This window comes from Oncorhynchus nerka, linkage group LG24 (genome assembly GCF_034236695.1).
Source record: "Oncorhynchus nerka isolate Pitt River linkage group LG24, Oner_Uvic_2.0, whole genome shotgun sequence".
Taxonomy (NCBI): domain Eukaryota; kingdom Metazoa; phylum Chordata; class Actinopteri; order Salmoniformes; family Salmonidae; genus Oncorhynchus; species Oncorhynchus nerka.
Window position 1 is genome coordinate 50,846,498 of NC_088419.1, and position 22,729 is coordinate 50,869,226.

The 22,729-nt window shown below is 41.5% G+C and overlaps 1 protein-coding gene and 1 long non-coding RNA gene across 4 annotated transcripts in view; both read right to left on the reverse strand.

Moving 5' to 3' along the window:
• slc44a5b (solute carrier family 44 member 5b) overlaps positions 1 to 6,277 on the reverse strand; it is a 53,156-nt gene extending 46,879 nt beyond the window's left edge. For 2 of the 3 annotated variants that reach the window (XM_029632058.2, XM_029632057.2), the window contains exon 1: positions 6,096 to 6,277. In XM_029632058.2, the coding sequence (XP_029487918.1) occupies positions 6,096 to 6,132 (37 nt within the window). In that variant the 5' untranslated portion in view covers positions 6,133 to 6,277. The remainder of the gene's footprint in view (positions 1 to 6,095) is intronic. The other variant, XM_029632056.2, reaches the window with a different exon arrangement.
• Positions 6,278 to 19,904: 13,627 nt separating this feature from the next.
• On the reverse strand, positions 19,905 to 20,370 carry LOC115107512 (uncharacterized). The gene is made up of 3 exons (XR_003860211.1): positions 20,283 to 20,370; positions 20,094 to 20,197; positions 19,905 to 19,992 (listed from the first exon to the last, which is right to left on the reverse strand). It is a non-coding gene; the product is annotated as an uncharacterized LOC115107512 (long non-coding RNA).
• Between the last annotated feature and the right edge of the window lie 2,359 nt (positions 20,371 to 22,729).

A 22,729-nucleotide genomic window follows, 5' to 3' on the forward strand; every position in this document is an offset into this window, starting at 1 on the left:
ATTGGTCATCAAATTTGATCTGATCTTAATCTAATTCACAAAAACAGACAAAATAGGGTGCTTAAACTAATAACACACAAATTATTGTATTTTTCTTGTCTATACTGGGTACATATTTTAAACATTCACAGTGTAGGTTGGAAAAAGTATGCAAACCCCTAGGCTAATGACTTCTCCAAAAGCTAATTGGAGTCAGCAGTCAGCTAACCTGGAGTCCAATCAATGAGACGAGATTGGAGATGTTGGTTAGAGCTGCCTTGCCCTATAAAAAAAACACTCACAAAATTTGAGTTTGCTATTCACAAGAAGCATTGCCTGGTGTGAACCATGCCTCGAACAAAAGAGATCTCAGAAGACCTAAGATTAAGAATTGTTGACTTGCATAAAGCTGGAAAGGGTTTCAAAAGTATCTCTAAAAGCCTTGATATTCATCAGTCCACGGTAAAACAAATTGTCTATAAATGGAGAAAGTTCAGAACTGTTGCTACTCGCCCTAGGAGTGGCGGTCTTGCAAAGATGACTGCAAGAGCACAGCGCAGAATGCTCAATGAGGTTAAGAAGAATCCTAGAGTGTCAGCTAAAGACTAACAGAAATCTCTGGAACAGGCTAACATCTCTGTTGACGAGTTTACAATAAGTAAAACACATTGCTGCATGTCTGAAGTTTGCTAAAGTGCACCTGGATGTTCCACAGCACTACTAGCAAAATGTTCTGTGGACAGATGAAACTACAGTTTAGTTGTTTGGAAGGAACACACAACAATATGTGTGGAGAAAAAAAGGCACAGCACACCAACATCAAAACTTCATCCCAACTGTAAAGTATGGTGAAGGGAGCATCATGGTTTGCTGATGCTTTGCTGCCTCAGGGCCTGGACAGCTTGCTATCATCGACACAAAAATATATTCCCAAGTTTATCAAGACATTTTGCAGGAGGCTATCTTTCCTCCAATTGAAGCTCAACAGAAGTTGGATGATGCAACAGGACAACGACCCAAAACACAGAAGTAAATCAACAGAAGAAAATACGCTTCAACAAAAGAAAATATTCCTCCTGGAGTGGCCAAAGCAGGGTCAACCAGTTACTAAATCCAAGGGTTCACATACTTTTCCCACCCTGCACTGTGAATGTCTACAGACTGTGTTTGTCTTTTGTTGTGAATTAGATGAAGATCAGATCACATTTTATGACCAATTTATCCAGAAATCCAGGTATTTCCAATGAGTTCACATACTTTTTCTTGCCACTGTATATACACACATTCACTTAGTGTTTTCAATTTAGTCAAAGGTTTAGTATTTGGGTCCATACTCACAGCATGCAATGACTACATCAAGCTTGTGACTCTATAAACTCATTGGATGCATTTGCAGTTGTTTTGGTTGTGTTTCAGATGCTGTTGTGCCCAATATAAATTACCGGTAAATAAGATATTGTGACATATTGGAGTCACTTTTATTGTTAATAAGAATAGAATATGTGCAGTATCAGTGAAAAGTTTGGACACACCGCCACATCCCTGGGTCGCGAGCGACTGGAACGAGCTGCAACAAACACTCAATCAAATCAAATTGTATTAGTCACATGCGCCAGATACAACAGGTGTAGACCTTACAGTGAAATGCTTCCTTACGAGCCCCTAATCAACAATGCAGTTAAAAAAAAAAAAAGTAATTAAAGAGCAGCAGTAAAATTACAATAGTGAGACAATATATAAGGGGGTACCGGTACAGAGTCAATGTGCGGGAGCACCGGTTAGTTGAGGTAATATGTACATGTAGGTAGAGTTATTAACTAAAGTGACGATGCATAGATAACAACAGAGTAGCAGCAGTGTAAAGGGGGGGGCGCAATGCAAATAGTCTGGGTGGCCATTTGATAAGATGTTCAGGAGTCTTATGGCGTGGGGGTAGAAGCTGTTTAGAACCCTCCTCGACCTAGAACTGGCGCTCCGGTAGCACTTTCCGTGCGGTAGCAGAGAGAACAATCTATGACTAGGGTGGCTGGAGTCATTGACAATTTTTAGGGCCTTCCTCTGATACTGCATGGTATGTCCTGGATGGCAGGAAGCTTGGCCCCGTACGTTCTACCCTCTGTTGTGCCTTGCTGTCAGAGGCCGAGCAGTTGCCATACCAGGCAGTGATGCAACCAGCCAGGATGCTCTCGATTGTGCAGCTGTAGAACCTTTTGAGGATCTGAGGACCCATGCCAAATCTTTTCAGTCTCCTGAGGGGGAATAGGTTTTGTTGTGCCCTCTTCACGACGTTATTGGTGTGCTTGGACCATGATAGTTTTTTGGTGATGTGGACACCAAGGAACTTGAAGCTCTCAACCTTGCCAGTTGGTCAGCGCATGCTCGCAGTACACGTCCTGGTAATCCGTCTGGCCCTTCGGCCTTGTGAATGTTGACCTGTTTAAAAGTCTTACTCACATCGGCTGCGTAGAGCGTGATCACAAAGTCTTCCGGAACAGCTGATCCTCTCATGCATGTTTCAGTGTTATTTGCCTCGTGTCACTGGGCAGCTCTCGGCTGTGCTTCCCTTTGTAGTCTGTAATGGTTTGCAAGCCCTGCCACATCTGATGAGCATCGGAGTCGCTGTAGTACGATTCGATCTTAGTCCTGTATTGACGCTTTTCCTGTTTGATGGTTCGTCAGAGGGCATAGCGGGATTTCTTATAAGCTTCCGGGTTAGAGTCCCACTCCTTGAAAGCAGCAGGTCTAGCCTTTAGGTCAGTGCAGATGTTGCCTGTAATCCATGGCTTCCGGTTGGGGTATGTACTTTTGGTCACTGTGGGGACTACGTCATCGATGCACTTATTGATGAAGCCAATGACTGGAACATCCCGGAACATATTCTAGTCTGTGCTAGCAAAACAGTCCTGTAACTTAGCATCTGCTTCATCTGACCACTTTTTTCTTGATCGAGTCACAGGTGCTTCCTGCTTTAATTTTTGCTTGTAAGCAGGAATCAGGAGGATAGAATTACGGTCAGATTTGCCAAATGGAGGGCGAGGGAGAGCTTTGTATGCGTCTCTGTGTGTGGAGTCAAGGTGACCCAGAGTTTTTTTCCCCTCTGGTTGCACATTTAACATGCTGATAGAAATTTGGTAAAACTGATTTAAGTTTCCCTGCATTAAACTCCCTGGCTACTAGGAGCGCCGCCTCTGGGTGAGCGTTTTCTTGTTTGCTTATGGCAGAATACTGCTCATTCAGTGCGGTCTTAGTGCCAGCATCAGTCTGTGGTAGTATGTAAACAGCTACGAAAAATACAGATGAAAACACTCTAGGTAGATAGTGTCGTCTACAACTTATCATGAGATACTTTACCTCAGGCGAGCAAAACCTCAAGACTTCCTTAGATATCGTGCACCAGCTGTTATTTACAAAAATTGAGCACACAGCCATGCAACGTCCATAGACAAACATTGGCAGTAGAATGGCCTTACTGAAGAGCTCAGTGACTTTCAACATGGCACCATCATAGGATGCCCCTTTCCAACAAGTTCATAAAATCTCTGCCCTGCTAGAGCTGCCCTGGTCAACTGGAAGTGCTGTTTTTGTGAAGTGGAAACGTCTAGGAGCAACAACAGCTCAGCCGCGAAGTGGTAGGCCACGCAATCTCACAGTACGTAACCTCCATCTGTCCTCGGTTCCAACACTCACTACCAATTTCCAAACTGCCTCTGAAAGCAACGTCAGCACAAGACCTGTTCTTCTGGAGCGTGATGAAATGGGTCTCCATGGCCGAGCAGCCGCACACAAGCCTAAGGTCACCATGCGCAATGCCAAGTGTCGACTGGAGTTGTGTAAAGCTCGCTGCCATTGGACTCTGAAGCAGTGGAAATGCGTTCTCTGGAGTAATGAATCAAGCTTCACCATCTGGCAGTCCGACGTATGAACCTGGGTTTGGCGGATGCCAGGAGAACGCTACCTGCACGAATGCATAGTGCTAACTGTAACGTTTGGTGGGGGGGGAATAATGGTCTGGGGATGTTTTTCATGGTTCAGGCTAGGCCCCTTAGTTCCAGCGAAGGGAAATCTTAATGCTACAGCATACAATGACATTCTAAACAATTCTGTGCTTCCAACTTCAAATCAAATGTTATTTGTCACATGCGCCAAATACAACAGGTGAAATGCTTACTTTACAAGCCCTAACAACAATGAAGTTTAAAACATTTATTAAAAAAATAAGAATAAGAAATAAAAGTAACAAATAATTAAAGACCAGCAGTAAAATAACAATAGCGAGGCTATATACAGAGGGTACCGGTGGCAACAGTTTGGGGAAGGCCCTTTCCTGTTTCAGCATGTCAATGCCCCCGTGCACAAAGCGAGGTCCATACAGAAATGGTTAGTCGAGATCGGTGTGGAAGAACGTGACTGGCCTGCACAGAGCCTTGATCTCAACCTCATCAAACACTTCTGGGATGAATTAGGACACCGACTGTGAGCCAGGCCTAATCGCCCAACATCAGTGCCCGACCTCACTAATGCTCTTGTGGCTGAATGGAAGCATATCCCTGCAAAAATGTTCCAACATCTATTTGAAAGCCTTCCCATAAGAGTGGAGTCTGTTATAACAGCAAAGGGGGGACCAATTCCATATTAATGCCCATGATTTTGGAATGAGATTTTTGACGAGCAGGTGGCCACATACTTTTAGTCATGTAGAGTACATGAAGTGCATTCATTTCAAAATGGTAAAACAGATAGCTATGCATGAAAACATTTGATCTCAAATCCAAAATGCTGGAGTATAAGAGCCAAATTTAAAAAATGTTGCTTCACTGTCCAAATAAATACTAGGGAAGTGTAGCCTACCTTTGCCTGTTGTCTCAAAGACTACATTGTGGATAAGATACTGTATGTGTTCAGATAAGCTGCATGGACTGGGCTGGCTCACACACTGGTTTTGTGACTCATTCAGCTATTATAAGGATGACCCAATTATAATGATTGATCATGCACAGTAATGATTGATTATAATGAGGGTCAAGCCATCCTATAATCATGACTGTAAAATCACTACTTATAAGACGTTGTGACATGTACTTTCTGTAATAACAACAGACATGAGTAAAATAGCCTTCAGTGTATTGACTATTACTCTGTAATTACATAAGCCATAGCTAGAGCTTACATAGCTCTGCCTGCAATACTGTATCAGTGCTCCTTTGTCTAATAATCTGGGGTAAACTGTGTTATTACCGTATTATTGCTCATAAAAGCTGTCATTTCACACTTGAAATACTGTAGTTATGTGGCTTCTATGGCATCTGGCACGAGTCCAGGATTATATCATTTTCATAAACAACCTAACAAAGAGGACCAGCTAATGGACAGTAAATCTGCCCAGAGATTGAATATCCATATGCCAACCATTCAGAAAACTGTCACTTAGGGACAAAGGGGAACAAATATTCTCTTTACATTGCTGGCCTATTTGCCAAATAACAATGGACATTGTTTATGAGCATTGTTGTTTATCTTGGCTTTCAGATGCAATTCACTTGTTTTCTTAATCAAAACAATACATTTAAGTCATCTATTGTCAATGGTTGAACAGGAAAATGGAAACGTTTAATAATAATTGTTGAATTTAACCAGAGTATGCGTTTAAAACTGTAACAGTAACCTTTGTACCAATGGGTTTGTGTACACTGCACGCCAAGTGTTAATCCCCAAGAGGGTGCACTGTATTCTGTGATCAACAAAAGCAGAGCTCCATAGCCAAACTATAATAGAAAGTTTCACTTGTGTTACATTTCATGACTGGAGTGAATTAAACAATATCATGGCATTATTATATCCAGTAGGCCTACTTTCGAAATTAAAACATTGTTATTTTGGTAGCCAACACGCATGGTTAATTCGGCATCCAGTTTTGTAACAAAGTATCGCTTTATATGAGCGTTACATTTGCATAATATTGTATTGTATCTTGCTACAATGTTAGATTTTGGAAATCAGAGCTAGCGCCAGAAGCGACCCAATAACAAAAGTAAGCATACTGTTGTAGGCTATCCTTTGTCATGTCTTGTAGAAAGAACGGTTACCGACGTTAAACAAAGACGAACGTGGCGACTCACCATAGTATGAAGGAGGAATGTCAGTCTTCCTAGCCATTGCACCTCAGACAGGAGATTCTGCAGATATCATATGAGGAGGTGAACAGCGTTTTAATAGCCCAGTCTACGTAAATACAGTAGCCTACCTCGGGCCCTTGGTATGAGCTGTCTCCGCCACGCAGCTGAGCGAGCCGTGTTTACAGCACGAGAGAGCGTCATCAACCGTGTGATAAAACACTCTTAAAGGAGACGCATACAGAGACTGGCACCAAGGTAAGCACGCTGATGGCAAATAAAAATGTTATACATGAATCTCGATATAGCCCTGATTCACACTTCACACTGTCACCATAATCTATATTGTGAATGTATTAGTAAAATTGGAAAGCAATGTATCAATCAGATTGATTTATAAAGCTCTTCTTACATCAGCCGATGTCACAAGGTGCTGTACACCCCAAACAGCAAGCAATGCAGGTGTAGAAGCACGGTGGCTAGGAAAAACTCCATAGAAAGGCCGGAACCTAGGAAGAAACCTAGAGAGGAACCAGGCTATGAGGGGTGGCCAGTCCTCTTCTGGCTGTGCTGGGTGGAGATTATAACAGAACATTGCCAAGATGTTCAAATGTTCATAGATGACCAGCAGGGCCAAATAATAATAATGACAGTGGTTGTAGAGGGTGCAACAGGTCAGCACCTCAGGAGTAAATGTCAGTTGGCTTCTTTTTTTTTGAGTGAGTGATACGAGAACACTTTAAAAATGATAATTTCTTTGATAGCTATAGGTTGACTGATATAGTTGGTCTATATCCAGTCGGCTCTATTGCTAATATCCACCAGAAGTAAGAATGGATTGATAGCATATAACCTAATTCTGCGGCCTGTACTTAGAGCTTTCTCTCAGACAACGTTCACTATTTTACTGTGCAGCGTCCCTTGACTTTGACATGGACCCTTTGTGGAGAATCACTGTCCTCTGCAGGGCTTCTTGTGGCAGCACAGATCCCATCTCTGCCTGCCAGGATTTGGGAGAAATGTCATGTTAGGGTCAAGGCAAAGCAATGGCTATAAGTGTTAAGCTCAAGCAAAAGTATCCAATTAACATGACTAGTCATGCATGACACAAAGTCTGTACCCCTAACCAGTTAAGAGTGGTTTGAGATAGTCCTCACATAGAGCTCCTTTAAGCATGTGACGTCCAGTGGAGAAAAGTGGTGTTGAGCTGAGAGTGTCCATCTCAGTACGACAAGTTAATTATCGAGGGACTCTTACCATTGCTCAAATTCTTTGGGAACGTCTCTCTCACACACACACACACACACACACACACACACACACACACACACACGCACACACTACAGTAGATGAGCATGGCCAGGAGGTGGCAGCAGAGGGTAGAAAAAGCCATAAACATACTGTAGGTTTGGTACTGGCAGGATGTAATGTGCATATCTGCCTATTTGTACGGAATATTTATGTTTTATGTACTTTAACATGAAATACAACTTCTTTATCATTATTTTACAAGCCATACCCTGTGTTCAAATAAGGGAATATGTTTTAAAGGGATGGTTCATACAAATTACAAAAATACATATTGTTTTTCTTACCCTGTAAGCAGTCTATGGACAAGGTATGATAGTAATTCAAGTTTTGGTTTAGTTTCCCTGGCAAAGTTCCCACGTGCTAACGTTTTAGCATTTGTGTCACAAATCCCATTGATGCGCATCATGTTCAAATCATGTATAAGTGACTTTGTTGAGCTTCACAATCAATTTTAGACACTTTCGAATGATTTGGATATTAGCGAAAAATGATAATTTCGGTACGATAACTTTAATGGGATTTGTGCCACAAATGCTAAAATGTGCCATGGAAACAAAACCAAAGCATGGATTGCTGTTATACCATGACCAAAGACTGCTTCTGTCTCTCTCTAATGCTGCCGTCGATGAAACCCATTTAAAGTACTAAAGTTTCAGAAAAGCAATCAATAAAAAGAGATTGATTTCCCTCAGGCAGATTATATGGTGATTTACTGATTTGCTGCACTGAAATGAGGAGTTGTTTTTTTCTGCTTTGAAGTAACTTTCATCTACATCCTGATTAGTCCATTCAATGCAGTTGAAGATATTCAATTCCCTCCGAAAAATATATCTCTGGTATTGTCAGTGGTGACTCGTCATTCAGGGCATGTGTTTTGAGCGACACCTGTTCAGTAAAAAAAAAAATGTATATGTATACACAGTACCAGTCAAATGTTTGTTCACAACTACTCATTCAAGGGTTTTCGTTCATTTGAACTATTTTCTACATTGTAGAATAATAGTGAAGACATCAAAACTATGAAATAACACATATGGAATCATGTAGTAAACAAAAAAGTGTTAAACTGTAACGGCTGTTGGAAGGAGAGGACCAAGGTGCAGCGTGGTACGTGTTCATACATTTATTTGAACTGAACACTGAAATAACAAAGAGAACGACCGAAGCCGAAACAGTTCTGTCTGGTACGGACACAAAAACAGAAAACAACTACCCACAAAACACAGGTGGGAAAAGGCTACCTAAGTATGGTTCTCAATCAGAGACAACGATAGACAGCTGCCTCTGATTGAGAACCACACCCGGCCAAACACACAGAAATAGAAAACATAGAACACAAAACATAGAATGCCCACCCCAACTCACGCCCTGACCAAACCAAAAAATAGAGACAAAAAAAGGATCTCTAAGGTCAGGGCGTGACATAAACAAATCTAAATATATTTTACATTTTAGATTCTTCAAAGTAGCCACCCTTTGCCTTGATTACAGCTTTGCACACTCTTGGCATTCTCTCAACCAGCTTCATGAGGTAGTCACCTGGAATGCATTTCAACTAACAGGTAAGTCTGGGTCTTCCTTTCCTGTGGTGGTCCTCATGAGAGCCAGTTTCATCATAGCGCTTGATGGTTTCTGCAACTGCACTTTAACAAGGCACACCTGTTAATTGAAATGCATTCCAGGTGACTACCTCAAGAATCTGGTTGAGAGAATGCCAAGAGTGTGCAAAGCTGTCATCAAGGCAAAGGGTGGCTACTTTGAAGAATCTCAAATATATTTTGATTTGTTTAACACTTTTTTGGTTACTACATGATTCCGTATGTGTTATTTCAACAATGTAGAAAATTATTTAAAAAATAATGAAAAACCCTTGAATGAGTAGGTGTGTCCAAACTTTTGACTGGTAATATATATATATATATATATATATATATATATATATATATATATATATATATATTTGTTGATGCCTGTTTTGCATGTGCTTTTGGCATTAATATGTCACATATCAGTTTGCAAACAATGTAAAAAATAAAACATCAAAACAGTCTCTTTTTGCTTTCTTGAGTAATGCAGCTCCAAAATGCAGGTGTTTCAACCAAGCTCAGTGCTTTCTGTGGTGGAGGGCCAACCAGTGGCTAACTGCATGCCTTGCAAAGCAATCACTTTTTTCCTTCCCCTTCCTGCTATTCGGTTGAGAGGGTGTGTGGTCCAAGTCTGGTTTTAAGGGTCTCTTTTCCAAGCGTGATTTTATTTTATTTTATTAGGATCTCTTTTAGTCCCCATTTGGACTAATCTTCCAAGAGTCCTTAACATTAAAATACAATTTATAATACAAACCCACTTTCACATATAACACACTATTACAAACATACATGATATACTAGCATAATGACCCAATAAATACTCTATCTAAAAAATATTGATTCTTCATCTACTATAGTCCCACAACATTTCTATATACTATATTTAAATTGTTTTAAAATAATGTTTAAATTTATATATTGAAAGGTTTCTAGTTTGCTCAGTTAATTTATTCCATTTCTTTATTGCTCTAAATCGAAATGTTCTTTTGCCTATTTCTATTTTCTGTCTGGATAACGCATAGATGGTGGACAATCTATTCCTAGTATTTACGGAATGTCTGTCTCTTACCAACTGAATACCATTGTGAATAGAACTTGGCCATTTTAAATGATGTATATTCTAAAATAAAATAAGCATGTTTTTTTTCAATTATCTTGTCAATTGAGGACCAACCAAGAACACTGTGCATGACTGCAACAGAAGAACCATATCTCCACCTTAAAACAATCCTTGCTGCTTTATTTCCTAATATTCTCCAAATCTCCTTGTAAAGCTTGCTGTACCCGTTGAACCGATTGTCTTGCTGCATAAATTGTAGTATAATCTGCAAATATAGTAGCGTGAGTTTCAACCAAGGCATAGGGAAGGTCGTTGGTATATATTAAGTATAGAAGTGGCCCAAGGCAGCTGCCCTGCGGTATTCCACAGTTTAACACATTAGGGGAAGAAAATGAACCATTGATATAGGTGGACTGTTTCCTGTCAGTTAGATAGGACTGTACCCAATTCAATGCTACCTCCTTAAAACCATAATGCATTAATTTTGTCAAAATTATTTCATGATCCACTAAATCAAATGCTGCACTGAAATCTAACAGTAGTACACCTACAAATTTGCCATTATCCATAGCATTGAGCCACTGGTCAGTCATGTTAACCAATGCAGTGGTAGTGGAATGTTTTTTGCGATAAGCATGCTGATTGGCTGTAATCAGATTATTATTTTCCATATACTCCCACATTTGTCTACTCACAATACCCTCCAATATCTTACTAAGTGTAGGGAGTAGACTAATTGGTCGACTATTGGCAGGAGTAATGGGTTCTTTACAGTCTTTTGGAATAGGACACAGTTTCGCATGCTTCCATACATTTGCAAACAACCCCTTTTCCAGTGACCAATTAAATATGTATCTCAGTGGAACTGCAATCTGGGGAGCAGCTCAGCGAAGCAAAAAAATTGTCCATAAGACCATAACCTGTAGATTTACCATCAGGCAATGACTTCAACAGGTTTAACACCTCCTCCACTGACACCGTTTGTAGACTAAAAGAGCAGATCTTATTGCTCATAATATGATCATCAATCCATTGGACAATAGCTTGTTTGGAAGAATGTATGTCTACATTGTTGCTTAGTAATTTAATTTTCTGTGTAAAAAAATCTGCAAAATGATTGGCAATATCAACTGGTTTTGATATTATTCTCCCGTCAACCTCCACACTACATGGGCATGATGAGATAGATGTACCAAGTAAGCCCTTAACTGTGTTCCATACCTTTTTAGAATCATTTTTACAATCAGTAAAAGCATTGTTGTAAAATAACTTTTTTTTCTCTTTCTATTCAATTTAACTGCATAATTACGTAATGTTCTATAATTCTGTTCATCAATTTCTAATTTTGACTTGGCTGCTAAGACTTTTGCCATATTTCTTTGAGAAAAAGCTTCGCCCAGTTCATCATCAATCCATGGAGATGGACGGGCACCAAGATGTTCTCTTTCTTACAGGGGCATGATAGTCCATTACCTCCATGAGCAAATCAATAAAACATTCTGTAGCGTGATTTAAATCATCCTCTAGATAAATCAGCTCCCAGGGTACAGCAGCTAAATCATTTAGAAATAACTCATGATTAAATATTTTAAAATTTCTTTTGACCACAATCCTAGGGGGTTTCTTTGGAACCTTGGTGTTCATGGTTATGGTCACAATATTATGGTCTGTCCAGCCCACTGGCATTGATCTGGCTTTTAAGCATTGCAATGGTATATTAGCTTAAAAGGATAAACATTCACACGCAACACCATGGGCCAGAAAAGGTTGAATACATTGGCCATGCTGTCAATCCAGCATGACTTCTGCCGCTCTCAAAACAACTGGAAACTCGGACCTGGGAAATCTCAGAATTCATTAAGTTAAAGAAAAAAACTAGCTCCCACTGGAAAAATACATTTTGAACGGTCATCCAACTCGGAATTCCAAGTCGGGAACACGGGCCTCTTTCTCGCGCTCCAGCCTGAAGTACACTGACTTCATGATTCAACCTTGTTCCCAGTTGTCTTGAAAGCACCATAAATCTAGAGAATGCTAGAATTTGATGACAGAATTTGCCCATAATGAAATTTGCCACCTTCCTGTTCAAGTGAGAACAGCACAACAAGGTGAGTCCAAAAATGTCTTGTAATGCTGCTACATAAATGATGTAATATTCCAGGGAGATATGTATACTGTAGCTAAGAAAGTAATACTAAGTGTATGTTGTGTAGTAAGCTGTTAGTAGCCCATGTGCCTCACAATACTTTGGTCCCTTTCCACCTCATAACTTAGCCTACTGTTCTGAATTGGCAGTGCACATGTAGCCTATAGGCTGTTTTAGAGGAATGTCATCATCGTCTACTCCCACTCCTGACGTCACAGGTATACTAACCACCGGTCTTGGGATCCATCATTACTCGCACCTGCACGTCATCATGAGGCACACCTGGACTCCATTACCTCACTTAGTACCTCCCCTATATCTGATGCTCCCATAGGGTCTTTCCCCAGTCAGTAATGTTCCTGTGTTTATGCGTAGATGCTACTGTTATGTTGTCTCGTTCCATGTTTGTTGTTTTATTTAACGTTTCACCTCCTTCTCGACTCTCAGCATCTCCGTCACAATGACGTCATTGATTTTCAAGTCATAGCTCTAGAAAGAAGCTGGAGTTACAACTCTGAGTTGGATGACCATTCAAAACATACAGTACTTCCCTGTTGTCTTGAACTCATTGAAGTCAAGTTTTCGCAGATCCGAGTTAACAGTTGTTTTGTGACACAAATCACGCTTCATTGCCAGCATGGCCAATGTTGAATGTTTATAATTTTAAACTTGGAAAAGAGCCCCTTAATCCCAGATTTGTGACCACACAGCCACTCTGTCACAACCTGTCGTTGTGATTGTTTCCACCCCCCTCCAGGTGTCACCCAACTTCCCCATTATCCCCTGTGTATTTATACCTGTGTTCTCTGTTAATCCGTTGCCAGTTCGTCTTGTTTGTCAAGTTTTTGTTCTCAGCTCCTGCTTTTCCCAGTCTCTTTTTCTCGCCCTCCTGGTTTTTGACCCTTGGCTGTCCTGACTCTGAGCCCGCCTGCCTGACCTGTACCTTTGCCCCACCTCTGGATTGTTGACCTCTGCCTCCCCTGAGCCTGCCTGCGGACCTGTACCGTTGCCCCACCTCTGGTTTAGTGATCCATGCCTGCCTTGACCTGTCTATTTTCGGCCTCTGTTGGAATATTAAACCATTGTCAATTCGATGTGTCTGCATCTGGGTCTTATCTCGATTCCTGATACACTCCACTGAATAGCAGGCTAGTGATTGCTTTGCAATGCCTGCAGTTAACGTTAGCCACTGTCACTGTTTCCTTCCAAAACCACTCATTGTTGAATTTGAGATTACCAACTTGTTGTGTAATATTTATGTCCAACGGCCAATGAGCACCGATGCATTTTATCTATAATTTCTCTTCATTATTTCTCTTCATATGAGAAGGATTAAAAAGGATTTGCCAGTAGATTGAAGACTTGATTCAAGATGACTACCAGCTACAATTTTTGAAAGTATGATGTTGACATGATCAGTCCAATCAAAGCTACTGTACATATGTGATTTGACATAATTTTACCTGTGGCCAATGACCTTGAGCATTCTTGGATGTAACTCTAGGACAGCACCCAAAGGGCTAGAATTTTCTAGCTCTCCCCTTAGACTTGGTGGTGACGTAGTGTCACCATGAGTGACAGAACACTGAGCCAATCACGGCGCAACACTCCGTATTTTCTGCTGGCTTGCCCCACCACCACAGAAAGCACTGAGCTAGGCTGAAACACCTGCATTTTGGAGCTGCCTTACTCAAGAAAGCCACAAAAATACAATGTTTGTATGTGGCTTTGACTCAATTATATATACAGTTGAAGTCGGAAGTTTACATACACATAGGTTGGAGTCATTAAAACTAGTTTTTCAACCACTCCACAAATTTCTTGTTAACAAGCTATAGTTTTGGCAAGTTGGTTATGACATCTACTTTGTGGTTGACACAAGTAACGTTTCCAACAATTGTTTACAGACAGATTATTTCACTTATAATTCACTGTGTCACAATTCCAGTGGGTCAGAATTGTACATACACTAAGTTGACTGTGCCTTTAAAAAGCTTGGAAAATTCCAGAAAATGATGTCATGGCTTTAGAAGCTTCTGATAGGCTAATTGACATAATTTGAGTCAATTGGAGGTGTACCTGTGGATGTATTTCAAGGCCTACCTTCAAACACAGTGCCTCTTGTTTGGCGACATGGGAAAATCAAAAGAAATCAGCCAGGACCTCAGAAAACAAATTGTAAACCTTCACAAGTCGGGTTCATCCTTGGGAGCAATTTTCAAACGCCTGAAGGTACCACGTTCATCTGTACAAACAATAGTACGCAAGAATAAACACCATGGGACCATGCAGCCGTCATACCGCTCAGGAAGGAGACGTGTTCTTTCTCCTAGAGATTAACTTACTTTGGTGTGAGAGATGCAAATCACTCACAGAACAATAGCAAAGGACCTTGTGAAGAGGCTGGAGGAAACAGGTACAAAATAATCTATATCCACAGTAAAACAAGTCCTATATCGACATAACCTGAAAGGCCGCTCAGAGGCTTGCAAGCCGAAGAACACCATCCCAACTGTGAAGCACGTGGGTGGCAGCATCATGTTGTGGGGGTGCTTTGCTGCAGGAGGGTCTGGTGCACTTCACAATATAGATGGCATCATGAGGTAGGAAAATTATGTGGATATATTGAAGCAACATCTCAAGACATCAGTCAGGAAGTTAAAGCTTGGTCTCTAATGGGTCTTCGTAATGGACTATGACTCCAAGCATACTTCCAAAGTTGTGGCAAAATGGCTTAAGGACAACAAAGTCAAGGTATTGGAGTGGCAATCACAAAGTCCTGACCTCAACCCTATAGAAACTCTGTGGGCAGAACTGAAAAAGCGTGTGTGAGCAAGGAGGCCTACAAACCTGAATCAGTTACACCAGCTCTGTCAGGAGGAATGGGCCAAAATTCACCCAACTTATTGTGGGAAGCTTGTGGAAGGCTACCCAAAACGTTTGACCCAAGTTAAACAATTTAAAGGCAATGCTACCAAATACTAATTGAGTGTATGTGTAACCGATGTGAAATGGCTAGCTAGTTAGCGGTGTGCGCGCTAATAGCTTTTCAATCGGTGATATCACTCGCTCTGAGACCTTGAAGTAGTTGTTCCCCTTGCTTTGCAAGGGCTGCGGCTTTTGTGGAGCGATGGGTAATGATGCTTCGTGGGAGGCAGTTGTTGTGTGCGGAGGGTCCCTGGTTTGAGCCCATGTAGGGGAGAGGAGAGGAATGGAAGCTATACCGTTACATTGATGCTGTTGACCCAGATCACTGGTTGCTGCGGAAAAGGAGGAGGACATACATCTTCTTTCACATGCAAAATCGCTCCAACACACAACCCCCATTATTGTGACAGCCATGAAGCTAAACAATAACAATTTTAGTACAGTCCAAAGAAAATGACAATAGATATACAATGCACAATACTTGGGTCCTTGAGTGAGTCTTCATGTGTGCATGTGTAAAAATGCATACCTGCAGTAAAATATTTAAACAGTGATGACGGGCATTGACAGGACAGTCACAGCCACACCTTCACTCGTTAGGTAGGACACAATATACAGTATCTTTTAGATAGGAGCAACAGTAATGATACAGTGGGGCAAAAAAGTATTTAGTCAGCCACCAATTGTGCAAGTTCTCCCACTTAAAAAGATGAGAGGCCTGTGATTTTCATCATAGGTACACTTCAACTATGACAGACAAAATGAGAAATAAAATCCAGAAAATCACATTGTAGGATTTTTAATGAATTTATTTGCAAATTATGATGGAAAATAAGTATTTGGTCACCTACAAACAAGCAAGATTTCACAGACCTGTAACTTCTTCTTTAAGAAGCTCCTCTGTCCTCCACTCGTTACCTGTATTAATGGCACCTGTTTGAACTTGTTATCAGTATAAAAGACACCTGTCCACAACCTCAAACAGTCACACACCAAACTCCAAGACCAAAGAGCTGTCAAAGGACACCAGAAACAAAATTGTAGACCTGCACCAGGCTGGGAAGACTGAATCTGCAATAGGTAAGCAGCTTGGTTTGAAGAAATCAACTGTGGGAGCAATTATTAGGAAATGGAAGACATACAAGACCACTGATAATCTCCCTCGATCTGGGGCTCCACGTAAGATCTCACCCCGTGGGGTCAAAATGATCACAAGAATGGTGAGCAAAAATCCCAGAACCACACGGGAGGACCTAGTGAATGACCTGCAGAGAGCTGGGACCAAAGTAACAAAGCCTACCATCAGTAACACACTACGTCGCCAGGGACTCAAATCCTGCAGTGCCAGACGTGTCCCCCTGCTGTGAAGCATGGGGGTGGAAACATCATGCTTTGGGGCTGTTTTTCTGCAAAGGGACCAGGACGACTGATCCGTGTAAAGGAAAGAATGAATGGGGCCATGTATTGTGAGATTTTGAGTGAAAACCTCCTTCCATCAGCAAGGGCATTGAAGATGAAACGTGGCTGGGTTTTTCAGCATGACAATGATCCCAAACACACCACCCGGGCAACGAAGGAGTGGCTTCGTAAGAAGCATTTCAAGTTCCTGGAGTGGCCTAGCCATTCTCCAGATCTCAACCCCATAGAAAATGTTTGGAGGGAGTTGAAAGTCCGTATTGCCCAGCAACAGCCCCAAAACATCACTGCTCTAGAGGAGATCTGCATGGAGGAATGGGCCAAAATACCAGCAACAGTGTGTGAAAACCTTGTGAAGACTTACAGAAAACGTTTGACCTCTGTCATTGCCAACAAAGTGTATATAACAAAGTATTGAGATACACTTTTGTTATTGACCAAATACTTATTTTCCACCATAATTTGCAAATAAATTCATTAAAAATCCTACAATGTGATTTTCTGGATTTTTTTTTCATTTTGTCTGTCATATTTGAAGTGTACCTATCATGAAAATTACAAACACTTGATTAACTTTCCGAAGTAGGCTTTAAATACATTAACGGCAACATAAATATATACATAGTCAAATATGCTATATTGACTTTAGGATATATGAACCAGTTTTCCAAAGACACTATTTTGTTATAGAGTTGTAAACAGTTTTTACATACAGAAGGAGACACAAACCTGCTCTCAGAATATCTCTCTCAGACTGAAGAGCAGACAGACCAACTTTCCAAATAGTGGAGAAGCACTCAAAACTCCACTAGTTGTTCTTTCAAGGAAAATAATACAAAAATGTTACGTCTGAAGACCTCTCGTATTGCCAACCTTACTACATGGCAGCAAATATTTGTATGAATTCGACAACACATAATGAAAGGAAACTTTATTAATATCACACCTTTTTCTGAAGTGAATGGTTTCACCCACCACTCTGCCCGCAGAACAGCAGTGTTCTTTGATATCTACATTTACCGCAGCTCGAGCAAGGTTGATCAAAACTACATTTTTACTGTGTCACCCATGTAATGTCGGATCATCATGAACGAAGGTATGTTCTTCGGCAGATAGCCTAGCAGTTAAGAGCATTGGGCCAGTAACTGAAAATCCCTGGTTTGAATCCTGAGCCGGCAAGGTGGAAAAATCTGCTGTTCTGTTCTTGAGCAATGCAGTTAACCCAAACAACTGCTCCCTGGGTGCCAATGATGTTGATTAAGGAAACCCCCTACACTTCTCTGATTCAGAGGGGTTGGGTTGAATGCATTCAGTTGTGCAACTGACTAGGTTTCCCCTTTCTTTGTGTATTTATGTGATGGTCTTCGTGTAACGGGTATGAATGTGTCCTTGGGCTGAAAGAGAAGACTGGTTAGACCGGAAACAGGTTTGTCCTCTCCATCCCCTCCCGGAGGACCTGAGCCCTAGGACCATGCCTCAAGACTACCTGGCCAGACAACCACTGTGACTATTATTTTTTGACGCTACTGGTCATCTATGAACATTTGAACATCTTGGCCATGTACCGTTATAATCTCCAACCAGCACAGCCAGAAGAGGACTGGTCCCCCCTCAGAGCCTGGTTCCTCTCTAGGTTTATTTCTAGGTTCCTGCCTTTCTAGGGAGTTTTTCTACCGAGCTTCTGCATCAAATTAAATCAAATGTTATTGGTCACATACACATGGTTAGCAGATGTTAATGTGAGTGTAGCGAAATGCTTGTGCTTCTAGTTCCGGCAGTCCAGTAATATCTAACAATTCCCCAACAACTACCTAATACACTCAAATCTAAAGGGATGGAATAACAATATGTACATATAAATAAGCAATGGCCAATCGATATAGGCAAGGTGCAATAGATGGCATTTATTTAACTAGGCAAGTCAGTTAAGAACAAATTCTTATATTCAATGACAGCCTGCCCCGGAACTGCCTTGTTCAGGGGCAGATTGACAGAAATTTACCTTGTCAGCTCAGGGATTTGATCTTGCAACCTTTTAAGTTACTAGCCCAACGCTCTAACCACTAGGCTACCTGCCGTTTAAGGTACAGTATAGACATATGAGATGAGTAATGTAAGATATGTTAACATTATTAAAGTGCCATTGTTTAAAGTGATCCATTTATTAAAGTGACCAGTGATATGAGTCTCTATGTAGGCAGCAGCCTCTCTAAGTTAGTGATGGCTGTTTAGAAGTCTGATGGCCTTGAGATAGAAGCTGTTTTTCAGTCTCTCAATCCCAGCTTTGATGCACCTGTACCTCGCCTTCTGGATGATAGCGGGTTGAACAGGCAGTGGCCGGTTGATCTTTTTGGCCTTCCTGTGACATCGGGTGCTCCAGGTGTCCTGGAGGGTGGGTAGTTTGCCCCCGGTAATGCTTTTGGCAGACCGCACCACCCTCTGGAGAGCCTTGCGGTTGCGGGCGGTGCAGTTGCAGTACCAGGCGGTGATGACAGGATGCACTCAGTTGTGCATCTGTAAAAGTTACACTGGCTTGTCTGGCTGCCATGTTTTTATTTTAACCTCCCATTCCCTTATCTACACTGAAATAATATCATTTCAGCAGGCCTCTATTATGATTTTTTTCCCCCTATCTCGCATAGCTCATTAGCACCCTCTTGTGGTTGAATATATATGTATATATTGTAGGTCCTAGGATACAATAATGAATCATGTGGAACAGCAGTGAAAACCAACCTGCCAATATTTAAGATTTAATACATCAACTATTTTTTGGTACAGTTATGTAATTCATTTATTTTCACAGATTTTTTTTTGTACACAATCAAAGTCTGAAATACTGAATTCTGGTGTGTGGAATATGGAGGAGGTGGTTACTGTGTGGGTGGAAGGTTCTGCCTGTCACTTGTTTTCATCAGGCAGCCAGTCTCGGAAGGGGGACGTGAAGAGGGAGACTGCAAAGTCCAGGCACTGCTGCTCCCTTTGTTCTGAGTGTTTGCAGTGCTAGTGTTTTTAATTCATCTGTGTATCTCACATATTATGAGCCCAGTATGATGGAGCAAGAAAACCTTCTTAGCAGATAATGACAACATGACAATAACAGTAGCTGTAGATGATGTAATGAAAAGTTGCAGGGTGGTTGGTAATGGAAGACATCAGGTGGATCCACGTCTGGGTGTTGGGCAGAACCCCTAGGTCCTGGAGAACAGGAGCAGAGATAAAGGGAACAGGGGAGGAGACAGAGACGTAAACAAGCAAACACAGATTACACTTTACTAAGAGAAAATCTGATGGATTAGTGCAGTGTTATAAACGGGAGATATGTACTTTTCAACACTTTTTGGAAGGTATAGCCTACCTCAAGCTTGTCCCCCTCCGACTCAGAGCACAGAGAATCAGACTGATCCAAACTCACTGGTGGGTGGGATACCTCCTGGGGGGCTCGGACAGTCTGTCCTAAAGTCATTTGGAGAGATAAATTGAAGAGGTACATTTTTACAAGCTCAGCAGAACTACCATTTCTTGCTTTCTCAAATGTCAACCGAAGCTTAACACACTTTTTCTATTGGGCTTCTTTGAAGTGTAGGGCGTCAGTGCTTTCAGTGATCGACCGTCCAACTGCTCCAACTGGGGAAGATTGTTGGCTTCAACCGAGGTAACTCTAGGAAGACAAAGTCAAAAATATCAGTGTTAGGGAAACTAAAACTAGCTTCAGGACATTTTGTGTTGTGTGCAAAGAGAATTACCTTCAGGTTGTTCTCCCACCCTTCCTGGTACCAATCAAGGGACTTGTCCATGGCAGTCTTGAGAGTCTGGTTGGTCCATCACCAAACCTGGAGGAGGGGTTAGGAAAGTGACACCTATTGACAATGTAAAATAGTAAAATATTGAAATATGTCTGATTATGTACCATGGAAAAACAAAAACAAATTGTAAAAAATAAATAAAACAAACCACTGGTGACAGAATATAACCTATAACATCCGTACCTTGTTCCAGCGTTCATGACCTCGGTCACTCAACATGACCTCAGGAGAACCGTGGGTGTTGAAGAAGTCCATCATCGCCTTGGAGGTGGCCTCGCCACTCTTGTCCTTGATGGGTATCATACAAAACGAAAACCTATTTTTGGTTCAAAGCACCCTTTTTTTATGGGTTATAGAAGGGAATTTAGAGTTAAGCACGTACTCTTCCTTTACTGACCTTAATGGGTGTTGCCTCCATCCACTTGGTAAAGTGATGGGTCGCCGTCAGACACCAGCTGTTGCCATTCCTGGATTTAGTGAAGGGTCAGATGAGGTCCACCCCTAACATTTAGAGTGTTAGAGAGATTACTTTATTCTTACCCGTATCTGTGTCATACAGTATGCATATTTTCATATTTGTAAGGATACTGACACACATACACACACATTCTATAATATTCAACTCTGCTGAGGTCAAATATTTTTTTGACCACAGGGACACTTACCGATCATGTGCCATCGTGCAAACAACTTTGATGGGCTTCAACTCCGGCGCCACAGTCTTCGCCCTCTCAAAATTCTGGCAGGCTAGACAGGGTGCTGACCTTTTAAGCAAAAAGTGACAAATTGAAACATTGATGTGACATTCATTGAAGTCATAATATTTTCAGATATAATAGAATGTGATTGATAACCAAAAGGTTATTTCACTTTCCCAGCTGTCCCACTCCTTGGCAATTCCCTGTCAGACTTTGGTTGACTTTGGCAATCATGCGCTTCACTCCGAAATGCCCAGCACGCATCTCGGTCAGCATGGCCTCTTTCTCCTCCTTAGTAAAAATCATCCTCCTGTGTGGCTGGCCATCCTTCCCACGTAGGTACATATGATTGCCTAACAAGTTGGAAGAGAAGAGTTGTTGAAATACTCAAGTCTAAGTACATTTGCACTGCTATCTTTCTCTCTCTGTTTCTCTCTCTCCATCTCACTCTCTGTCAGTCTTCCACTCTCTTCCCACCTCTCTCTCCCGCTCTCAATTTCATCCTATCTTTCTCACTTTCTTCCTCTCTCTACCCCCCAATGTTGGCACATTGGCCATTATTTAGAAAAATGTATGGAATCATTCCTCTAAAACTGTCTGGCTAGCTAGCTAGCTAACAAACAAACATACAGTGCAGATGATTTTCAAATTCATTGCTTTACACTATCGTATCACAGCAGTGGCAAGCCATGGTTGACCAATAACACACCTCACCATTGTATGTATTAAAACAGACACCACCAATTCCGACCCTATGTGTGTTCCTATCACTTTGTGGACAAGAGGTCGACTGAAGAGCATCCTTTCCCTGAGAAGTGGCTGGGCTATGACCAGTACAGACCAGAAGGTGACATCTCATCAGGACATCAACAAATATAGGTAGCTGTTAGCTAGCTCCTACTCGCTAGCTATCGTCACAGATGGTTGTCCTGAATCGGGCAGAAGTTAGCTAGCTTAGCTAATTATGTTACTAGTTGGTAGCCACTCCTAAGTCCTAACACACTGTACCTAGCCAACTGTTGCCTAGCTTACTCACTTAGCTGGCTAGCTTGAGGACAGCCCATCTGATACAGTTTTGTTTGCTAACTAGCCTAGCTAGTTAGTCCCTACATTGTTAGCTATCAAACAACTTCTGTCTGACAATGTCACCCCCATGCCATAAGTATCCCCATCATTGCTGGCATGCCACTGGCCATGCTCATGACATGTCTAACTAGCTAAATGATTAAACGTTCAACTATTTTATTTTTTCTTTACCTAACCATGACCAGTAGGCTGTCTGTGTATTTTATTGTGTTAAACTTGTGGTCTCTCTTATGTTTGTTTGACAGATGAAGACTGTGATGATGCAGAGTCTGATCTGTGTGCCAATGACACCGCAGCATAAAGATGCTGATACTCAATGGGAGGTTCCAGCACTGACTGATCACAGCTACGTGTCAAGAGAACCAGTCAACAAACAAACCCGATGTGGTGGTGCAGAGCCATTTGACCCACACCATCCTGAAGAATGACACTAGCTCAGAGTTGTATACTGGCCTTCCTCATAGTGTTTTCTTTGACCATGTAGCGTTTCTGCAGCAATTCGACATGGCTAACTTCAAAATGCATATCACTGATCAAACACTGATAACCTTGATGAATCTGAATCTACTCCAGGGTGATCTTGCTGAAGGCTTTGCTGTGTCC